Genomic DNA, 10472 nt, shown 5'->3' with positions numbered 1-10472 from the left:
TGCCAGGAACAGTCCCGCTCTCTGCAGCGCTGCGGCTGCCAACACCCGGGGGCATTCCTCCAAGGGAGCCCTGCCTGGAGCCGGACTGGAGCAGCTAGGATCTGCCCCGCCCCCAGCCAGCACCCCTGCCCTGCTCCCCGCAGCGCCCCCTGCTGGGAGAGGCCAGGGCTGGAGCAGCCAGGCGCTCCCCCCCCAGCTGGTGCTCTCAAGCCCTGTCTTAGAGAGGAGGCGCTTGCCCTCAGTTCAGGGGGGCAGGGGAAGAGGGTTGCTCCAGGGAACAATGGAAGGCACTTCACCAGCCTGCGTGGAGGCCCTGTAACAATTTGGGGACCCAGGGTCCATTTGGTCCCCAACTCTCAGATTCTTCCCTCAGCCCTTTGGCTGGGATCTCGCTTCCCAGCTATACCCCAAAGCACCCAGGCCTGGGCCCAGCTGAGAGCAGCCTGGGCAGGGGGGCGTCCTGGCGGCTGTTGGAATCGGCAGCAGGGGAGCTCCCGTGCCAGGGGGACGCGCCAGACAAGAATCCCGGACGGTCGACTTGGGCAGCTCTGCCCTTCAGCCAGCGTCAGGGCTGGCGCAGCACGAGAGGCAAAGGGGCACATGCTCCTTGTCGGGAGTGATCCAGCCATTCTCAGCGCTGCCGCGAGGGGCCCAGGGGACAGGCTGTGGGGCTGTTCCTTCTAGGCACTGCTTGGGCTCCACTCCAGACCTGCCGCTCCTGATGCCCAGCCCGCCGGGGGCGGGTCCCACTGCAGATGCCCACATCAAACCAGCCCCACTGGCACTAGCCAGCCCCATGTCAGCAGAGAGGCCAAGCGTTGTGTGGGCCCTTGAGCCGGATCTCCCCGGCCATTGACGCCTTGCCCACACACACACACACACACACACACACACACACACTTTGCTCAGCCCCAGCTTCACATCCAGTTCCTCGGTTTGGGGGTGCAGTTTGCTCTTGTCGCCCACGGGCCCAAATGATGGGCCATCCAATGACTCAAATAAGGGGCTGGGACTCAGGGCTCCTGGGTTCTAGCCCCAGGAGAAGCTGTGTGACTCTGGGAAAGTCACAACCCCCCATGCCTCAGTTTCCCTGGCTGTAAAATGAGGATTACGGCACTTCCCCGCACAGGGAGGGGCTCTGAGACTCAGGTGCAAGGGGTGAGAGAATTGCAAAAGCTGGTTACAGCTCCCCAGACAACTAGCCGGGGGACATGGCAGATTCCCCTCCCTACGGCACCTTTCTACCAGACCCGCGGAGCTCAGCCAGGAGGGATGGGGGACTCGCTGGGCTGGATCATGCAGATCAGGCTAGACATTCAGTGTCCCTGAGAAGCAATAAAGTACCTGCCTGGTGGCCTTGCACGCCAGAGGCGAAGGAAGAAAGAGCAGCAGTGCTCCATGTTTGCCCAGGTGTGTCTGCTGGGCCAGAGCAGTTCTGATGCTGATGCACAGGACGGACGAGATCCCAGCTGCCCCTCTGGTCCCTGGGCTGGCTCTGGGGGGCTGACAGGAGTAAAAACCTACCCCAGTCCCTCCAACAAGCAGAGCCGATTCTGAGCCGCCCAGAGCTGCTGAGTAAAAAGGTGTCATTGTCCTGGCAGCCTGGAGCGGCCGCACACAGGCCTGGGGGGCTAGTGTAGCACCTTCCTTTTGTCTTGGTGGAATTGCATTGTGCTCTCGATAGCCCCGTTCTCCAGTGTATCAAGATCCCTCTGAATTTTAGCTCCATCCTCCAAAGAGTTGACAACCCCCCGAAGCTTGGTGTCCTCTGCAGATTTGATCAGTAAGCTCTCTAGTCCTACATCCAGGTCGTTAATAACAATCACCGACCCAGAACAGATCCCTGGAGAACCCCACTGCATCCCAGATCAGCCCATTCATAGTGACTCTTCTTGGGTTGTTTCTCTCCAGCCAGCCCCCTAAACCAGACTTTGCTGGGCAGTTCATTAACAGGCGGAAGGGCCCGGGGCTGGGGGGGGACGATGCCTGGATTCCCCCAGCCCCAGCTGAGACCCTCCATCGAAAGGGGTGGCGGCTCTGGGGGAAAGCAGCGTGCGCAGGGCCCTCCTCACTCCGCTGGGCTGCTGCAGGGAATCCCTCAGCCCCTCCCCTCGGGGGGGAGCTGGGACCCCTGGATTCCATTTCCTAGGACACCCCAGTGAGCCAGCTGAGGCCCCCCAGTATTCCCTGGGGTAAATCCCTGCCCCTCCCAGACGGGCCAGCGTCAGCTGGAATCTCGGCAGCTGGTAAGACTCAAATTGGCTCTCGGTGTTGTGGTCGGTCGTCAGGTGAGCAGTTGGCATGAATGGCAGAGCTGGGGGAACGCCTTGCTCCTCGGCAAAGGGCCGCGTTATCCACCAGCTCCTCATTCTAGTTCCTTCTGGGTGGAAACAGGCCAGGTCTGCTTCCTTCACCGCCCCTCCGGGCTGAGAGACCTGCTGCAAAATGGGAGCCCCGGGCCTGGAAAGACAAACCAGGGACGGGCGACTGTCTGGGCAGGAGCTGGGCCGGCCCAGCTAGCCTGGTACATGGTTTGGGGATTGCACGGTCTGCCTGCCCTACCCCAGACCCTCTGCCCCCTGCCCGCCCCCCTCATTCACCCGTCTCCTCTCTCACGGGGTCACCATCGGCTTCCTGTCTCCTCTGCTCCAGCCGCTGGCTGTAGGGCAGCAATCGCTGTATCTAGCCTGGTGCTGCCACAGAGCATGTGGGATCCCTCCCCCGAGACCTGGGGTCCCCTGCAGATCCGGGGGGGGGGGGGAAGAGCTAACAAATGTTACCAAAGCAGCTCAGTGATTCTGCAGCTTTGCCGCTTTCTGGGGCTGGGTCTTCTTACTGAATTCAACCCTTGGTGGAGATTGACGTTACAGTCCCGGGAATGCCCCGCTGAGCAGGCACCGAACACGCACTGAGGAAGAGCGGAGTCTGAACAGCCAGAGCAGGGTTATCAGCAAGTGTCTTGCCCCAGCAGCAGCCCTTGGCTACGGGTGCTGTCCTTGCTCTGGGGCCGAAGACAGGCTGGCAGGCTCCCAGGTGGTGGGGCTGGCCCTGAACTCCACATCTCCCACTGGCTGCACCCCTTGGAAGGCTCCTCTCCTGCTGTTTTCGTGCCAGGAATGCCACAGGAACCACCCGTCACTGCCTGTGGGCAGCTCAGCGTGCAAACGAAGGGCTAAGTGGTAGGCAGGAAAAAGTCCTGGCCTTGCCTTGCGCTTCCCTCCCACGCACTGCCTGGCAGGGCCAAGGGATGATGAAAGGGGCCCTGGAACTGGTTTTTCTCCCTGCAGGATTCAGCTCTGAGCTCACCGGGGAAGGTGAGCTGTCACTTTGGCTGGCAGATGCCTGGGACAGCAAGCACCAGACCCAGCCATTCCAGTGTTACAGGAAGGCTGTAGAAACCCAGCTTACCTGGGAAATAAAAATCCCGAGCCAGCGATTACACACACACCCCTACCTTCCCCTGGAATAAACCCCAGAGCCAGAGATTATACACACGTACACACACACACAAACACCCAGCTGGCTTCGCCGGCCTGACTCACCACTTAGTCAAACAGCCCACACCTTCCCTGGAAGTCGGCAGCTTGACATTTCTGAACAAGTTGCTGGAGAATTTGTACCAGCGCTGGAGGTTTCCCCTAGATCCTGGCTCCTTGTTAGAGCGGCCAGCAGAGGCAGGGCAGGTGCCCTGGAACAGACAGGCCAGAAAATCCCCCCGCTAGAGCCAGGCCTGCTAGATCACGCTGGCCAGAGACTTGGGGTCTCTGCCAGCAGGGAACCAGCATCCACTAAGATAGGGGAAGCTGTCCGTTGTGGTGGAAGCTGGGAGACTGATGAAGCATATACCCCGGCCGTCCCTTAGCACAGAAATGCCCCCCATTTTAGGTGCCCTCACCCAAGGGGTGGGCCCTGGTGCCCCATCAGGGTTGTAAGCAGTGAGGCAGAATGGAACCCCAGGGCACAGAAGGATTTGAAGGCAGGACAAATCCCCAGCACCCCAAAGCTAAATGAATGTCCCGGAGTCCCCTGTACCTGCCCCTGCTTCTCCTCCCCCATCCCCTGCCCAGGTGTCCTGGCGCTGCCATTTCTAGGGGACACCCTGGAACAGTCACGTCAGCACCCCGAGACACCCCCCAACCTGCATTGGGCAGCATGGGGACAGATCCTTGGTGGGCTAGGAAGGACCCAACACTGCCTTTAGGGCACAGCTGGGACCGAACGTCCCCTGTGCTCCAGGGCTCAACCCAGTCGAGTTTCCAGGGGCCGGGACTCACAAAGCAGCCGGCCTTGCAGGACTCACCTCTGGGAGGAGCTGGATTTTACCTGCTGCTCCACTCATCCCCCCAGTGGAGAGGCCAGCCCCACAAGGGGGAATAAGGAAAGGGAGCCAGAGGGTCTGGGCACCCCACCCTGGCCAGGTCCCAGCCAGCTAGTGTGTGCACACACAGGACTGGGCAGGTGCCTGCTGACACACGAATGTGCACACCCAGAGGGAGGTGCACACGGACACACAGCTGCAACTCCTTTTGCCCCGTCCCGCTGCACCCCATTAGGAGCAGGGGCCTGAGCAGAACTCGGTGCATGTGAGTAATTTTTGCTGTGAGCTGGGAACCTGGGAGGGCGCCGTGCCCTCCCTTGGGCCTGTCCTGCCACGAGGGGATGGTTCACACCAATGAATAGCACTGCTGGGGGCAGAGTGGAAGTCACTGCTCCTGTGTGGAGCTGGCTGGCAGGTTCTTTGGCCCAGGGCATGGCCCAGACTGCTCGTGCAATATTCTCGCTGCACTGCGACTCCCTGTCAGGTCTGTGCAAGCCCCAGCCTTCAGAGCAGTGCATGTATCACGGGTAATTGGCCGCGGGAGCGATGGAGACAAACCTGCTTGCTGGGCCTGGGACCTGCCAACAAGCCAGCGCTTAGTCACCACCTATTAATTCACAAGGAAGCCTCAGCACCTGAGAGGAGTGAAGCTGCCCGGTAGCTTGGCTGGGGCGTTCCACAGAGCCACACTCCTGGCATGGACACAGGAGCACTGGCTGGGGGAAGCATCCTGGGCTGTAACCGCCTGACAAGGGGTCAGGACTCCTGGGTTTCAGTCACAGCTCTAGGGGAGGTGGGGGGAGACTCTAGTGGGTAGAGAAAAGGACAAGGAGTCAAAGCTCCTTGGTTCAGTTCATCTTTGGCACGGACTTGCCATGGGCAGGTCACTTCACCTCTGTGCCTCCATTTACACATCTGTAGAATGGGGAAACAGGCACAGGGTGGTGAAATAAAGGACTCATTCATGCTTGTTCCAAAGTGCTGCCACTCACGGAAGATGCAGAGACAAGGCAAAGGGCGTTGGCACAGATTCCTTCACGGCTCTTTTAAATAGAAATGAATCTCAATGCAAATAATATTTACAAACAGTAAAGCCTGCCATCTGCTTCTCGCTCCTGGGGAAAGTTTCAAAGTAAACTCTGCTGGCTCCTGATGTTGAGGTGTATTTATTTATTTTACATCAGATCACAATAGCGCGATGTTTGCATATAAAGAAAAGTAACATTTCAAAGTGGGGGAGAGCCAGTGCGCCCAAGCAGAGAAATGTTAATTGACAATATACACAGCCAGGAACAGGCTCTTCTCTGAGCTGGGAATCCCAGCAGGAAGACAAGTTCTAGAAAACCCAAACACTCTAGATCCCTGCTCTTTGCCAACTCACAACGCACTTGGCAGAAGCTGCACGTCAAGACTCCTTGGCCTTCTCTTTTAGAAAGGTTTCAAGTACAGTGGAGACCTGGGAATTCACAGGTGGACAAAACTGCTTGTCCTCTTGACACAAATAAAGTTTTCGGAAGCAGCTGGAAAGGGGGCTGCAGCAGTACCTGATTTCCTGCTCATCCTTCGGCAGAAGGGGAACAAACAAAAATACACAGTTAAAAATGACAAGACAAATCTAGACCCGGCATTGCAAATAGGACTGTTTTCGGGAGATGCAGCTGATTTGTACTGGGCACGGGAGCAGGCTGCGGAGGGTGTGCTCCCGGTGGGCCAGGGGCTGGCTTGGGGCTGTGGCAATTCCAATCGGATTTGGAACGCTCCCTTGAAGGGTATAAAGAAGGTAGATCCCTGTCCTTGTGCTGCTCAGAAATCTGGAGTCAGGCTCCCCAACAATCACGAGATTGCTTCACAAATCATGAGATTTTACAGAGTGGGTCATTTTCCGTCCTCACGCCGGTCACATTTGGGGTTAGAAATTCACTTTCCAAAAGAGCGGCAGCTGAGCAATTTCAGGCACTCTCAGATTCCAGCAGCTGGGCCTTGACCAGTGGGATGGGAAGGGAGCCGCGTTAATACCCCCACATTTGGGAAGTGATCCTGCTTCAGGGCATAAGCCAGCCTCAGACTAGGTAACTGGGTGGGGAGCGGAGCATGGCGTGACACCACAGCAGATGGCCCAGGGGTCCGACCTATGCTGGCAATTCCGGTCTTCCTTTGAAGAAGGCTTAAAAAGGTGCTAACAGTCTACAGAAGCTGGCTTGTTTATCTGAGCTTGATTTTCTTTTTACAAAACGTACTTTAACCCAGCTCCATCCACTCCGATGCTGCCCAGTCTTTACATTACAACATTTAAAAAAAAAGAAAAAAAAATCAACAAACGTATAAGCTTAAAAATCCCTTTAAAAATGCAAGATACTCAATTCATTCTGTACAGTATTATACACCCTGGGCTCTGCACTTCCGCAGCCAGACTCCTGGGTAGCTATTTATATAGACATGGCTGTGGAAGATCCAGCTGGTTTTACCTTTAAATACTGAGTGTTTGCTCTTTCCAGACCTCGCTAGCGACATAAATTAGTTGCATCAATAAGAAAATATTTTGTGGCTTCATAAATAGAGTTCAGTCTCCCCTCCCCCCTGGCCAGGGGCCAGATCCCCAGAGGCGTTTCTGTCCATTACATGTGTCTCTTCATGTGCAGCGCCAGGTGGTCCGACCTGGAGAAGGCCCGCTCGCACAGGTGGCACTGGAAGGGCCGGTGGCCAGTGTGTTTGCGGTAGTGACGGGTCAGCTCGTCTGAGCGGGCAAACTTCCAGCCGCAGCCCTCCCAGTTGCAGTGGTACGGCTTCTCCCCTGGACAGAGAGCAGAACAGCGTTAATCTGCCAGCCGTGGGCACTGCCCTGCCTAGGGCCCTGCTCCCAACCCCCCTGGGCAGAGAGCAGAACAGCGTTAACCTGCCAGCCGCGGGCACTGCCCTGCCTAGGGCCCTGCTCCCAACCCCCCTGGGCAGAGAGCAGAACAGCGTTAACCTGCCAGCCGCGGGCACTGCCCTGCCTAGGGCCCTGCTCCCAACCCCCCTGGGCAGAGAGCAGAACAGCGTTAACCTGCCAGCCGCGGGCACTGCCCTGCCTAGGGCCCTGCTCCCAACCCCCCTGGGCTTTCCAGCAGCGGCTCCATCTCCTTGGCTGCTAACAAGGCACGGTGCAGCCTCCGGGGCACCGGTTCCCGGACCGTCCCCTCCTCAGCTTAAGGGACACAACTTCTGGCACTTTCACCCATCACTATCCCGGACTGCCCCCTCCCCCCATCACTATCCCGGACTGCCCCCCCGCGGCCCGACCCATCACTATCCCGGACTGCCCCCTCCCCCCATCACTATCCCGGACTGCCCCCTCCCCCATCACTATCCCGGACTGCCCCCCCGCGGCCCGACCCATCACTATCCCGCACTGCCCCCTCCCCCCCATCACTATCCCGGACTGCCCCCCCGCGGCCCGACCCATCACTATCCCGCACTGCCCCCTCCCCCCCATCACTATCCCGGACTGCCCCCTCCCCCCATCACTATCCCGGACTGCCCCCTCCCCCCATCACTATCCCGCACTGCCCCCTCCCCCCCGGCCCGCTCCTGCAAAATCTGCGCCAGTGGCGCCTCCCGCAGCCCATGGGAGTTACGCTGGGGTGAGGAATCCGACGGCGGGGTCGGGCCCAACCCCTCTACGTTGCCAGCCTCGCCTCCCGTCCTCTTCCCTCTGTACCAGGCCCCCTGCCGGGCTTGGGAAGTCCCGCCCCCCCACGTGCGCCCCCCAGAAGCGCGGGGCGGCAGGAGCCGCGGGCGCCCCCCAGGAGCAGGAGCCGCGGGCCCCCCCAGGAGCCGGAGCCGGCCTTACCGGTGTGTGTCCGCATGTGCGCCTTGAGGTGCGAGCTCTTGGTGTAGGTCTTGCCGCAGCCCGGGTATTCACAGTTGTGGGTGGCCGTGCGCTTCCTGGCCCAGGACCGCCGGCCCCGCTTGGGCTTGCCGTGCTCCGGCGGCCCCCCGACGGGGAAGTAATCCAGCAGGGGCGAGCTGGGGGGCGTCACCAGCATCCCGTGCAGGCCCGGCGGCGCCTTCAGCGGCTCCCGGAACACGCTGAAGTGTCCATGGAAGTGGGCCGGCCCGTGGGCGAAGTGGGCCGGGTAGTGCTGCGGGTAGGGCTGGGGGCCCAGGGGCGGGTGCAGGTCGCCCAGCAGGTGGCACTCCCCCGCCGGGCCCATCTCCTCGGGGGGGCCCATCCTGGGGTGGGGGAAGCCGGGGTGGGGGGGATAGAGCTGCTGCTGGGGGGGCATCATGAGGGGCTTGTGGTCCACGGCGCCTGGCCCCAGGCACTCGCCCGCCATGCCCAGCAGGCAGGCCCGCTCCTCCGGCTGCTCCTGCTTGATCCGGGCCCCCAGCTGCGGCGCCCTGTGCTCCGCGGGCAGCGGCCGGGCCATGGCCGGGTGGCCCAGCCCGCCGGGGACTCGCAGCTCCGTGTATTCCCTCCGCTGCAGCTCGCAGGGGCCCGGCAGGTCGGCGGTGAGCAGCTCGGCCATGTAGCTGTGGCTGTCGGGGTAGGGGGCCCCGAACTTGCTGGCGGGCGGGTAGGAGCCGTCGCCGTCTGTGCCGCAGCTCTCCGGGGTGTCGGGCAGGGGGTAGGCGGGGCCCGGCTGCTGCGCGCTGCTGGTGTGGGCCAGGATGAAATCCAAGTCCACGAACTTGCCCAAGTCGTCCTCCTCCCTCTTGATCCCGGTGGGACCGCCCTCCATGGCGGCGAAGCGGGGCTGCAGGGCGGGGAGACGGGGAGTCAGGGCCGGGCGCAGCGCCGGGCGCCCCGGAGCCGGAGGAGACGCTCGCCCCCAAACCAGCAGAACGGGTTGCGCTCGCTGGCGAGGAGCCCTCGGAAGGGCAGGGCGGGGCGCGCCAGTGACCCCGGGCTCCCTCGAACGGGGTCAGAGGGAGCCAGCAGCCCCCCCGCGAGCTGGTCCACCCAGGGTCCTCCCCGAGCCGCTGCCTCGTGGGAGCCGACCCCAAACCCGCCCAGCGCCCAAAGGAGGGACTGACTCCCATCCCCGGCCGCCCCCCGCCCGCGCACCTGACAGGCCCCCACCCCGCAGCGGGCCCCGGGCCCCTTGCCCCAGCCCGGCCGCCCCGCGGTGATTGGAGACCCTACAAAAACTTCCCTGGCGCCGCTCCGCCGCCACCCACCCAGCGCTGCGGGCAGTGGCGGTACCTTAGTCGCTACAGACACCCCGACCCCGGCCGGCCTCGGCCCAGCAGCGCCCCACACCCCGCGCCCCCCGGCACCTACGTGGAGCAGCGGCCCCCGCTTGTCCTCCACGGGCAGCAGGCTGGCGAAGGAGGCGATGGGCGGCAGCGCAGCTTCCCCCACGGCCCCGGCCATAGCGCGCTGGGGGAGCACTGGGCTCCGGGCAGGCGAGGGGGGGTTGCGCTCCCGGGCAGCAGCGAACTCTCCGGGGCAGCGCAAATCTAGCGCAGCCCGGCCAGCTCTCCAGCTGTTAACATCCCCAGCGCGCCCTGATTGGCCCGTACCCGCTTGGATATTCACAAGCATCCTCCGCCGATTGGCCACAGCGACGGAGGACACGCCCCCCCAGGCCCTTAGGACACGCCCCGCCCTCTGGATGCGCTCAGAGCCTAGAGCGAAAAGACGCCCCAAGTCGGGCAGCAGGTTGGGGGGACTCTGGGCTCGGGCCAGTGAAAGTCCGGCCCGGCCCGGCCCGTCTTCGCCCTAGATCAGCGCCCCGGGCCAGCTCCCAGGGCGGCTGGAGCCCGTGGGGGGAGCCGGGAGGAATGTTGTTGGGGGGCGGGGAAGGATCAGGGCTCTGTGTGGGTCCCGGGCGGGGGGGGTGAACCGGAGCGAGCATTACTGGCCTATGCAGTGCGAGTGACTGTCTGGCGTCCCCACTTCACTCGGGGGCCATGTGCCTGCCTTGGGCTCCTCCCCACGCTGAGAACGGCCTGAATGTAGACCCGGGGCCTGAGGCCCGTGTGCAGCAGGCTCGGCAGATGGTGGCCCAGGATAGCATGGCCTGGTGCTGCTGGCAGGCGGGAACAAAGCACCTGCCAGCCCAGAGAGGGGGGACAAACTTCGGGGTATCTGTGAAGCCAGGTGCAGGTGACACTGACCCCTGAAGAGACCAGCCAGCTTGCGAGGAGGGGCCCAGCCAAGACCCCGCTG

General features: G+C 62.0%; 1 protein-coding gene across 1 annotated transcript; it reads right to left on the bottom strand.

Annotated features, from left to right (window-relative positions):
- Positions 1–5473: 5473 nt before the first annotated feature.
- On the bottom strand, positions 5474–9737 carry LOC135882370 (Krueppel-like factor 2). The gene is made up of 3 exons (XM_065409267.1): positions 9582–9737; positions 8148–9054; positions 5474–7109 (listed from the first exon to the last, which is right to left on the bottom strand). Exons 1-3 carry the CDS (start codon positions 9672–9674, stop codon positions 6934–6936), a joined length of 1176 nt encoding a protein of 391 aa, XP_065265339.1. The 5' UTR covers positions 9675–9737; the 3' UTR covers positions 5474–6933.
- Positions 9738–10472: the final 735 nt, after the last annotated feature.

This window comes from Emys orbicularis, chromosome 8 (assembly GCF_028017835.1).
Source record: "Emys orbicularis isolate rEmyOrb1 chromosome 8, rEmyOrb1.hap1, whole genome shotgun sequence".
Lineage (NCBI taxonomy): Eukaryota > Metazoa > Chordata > Testudines > Emydidae > Emys > Emys orbicularis.
Note: the sequence above shows the minus strand (reverse complement) of the source record. Positions and strands in the feature narration are given on the sequence as shown.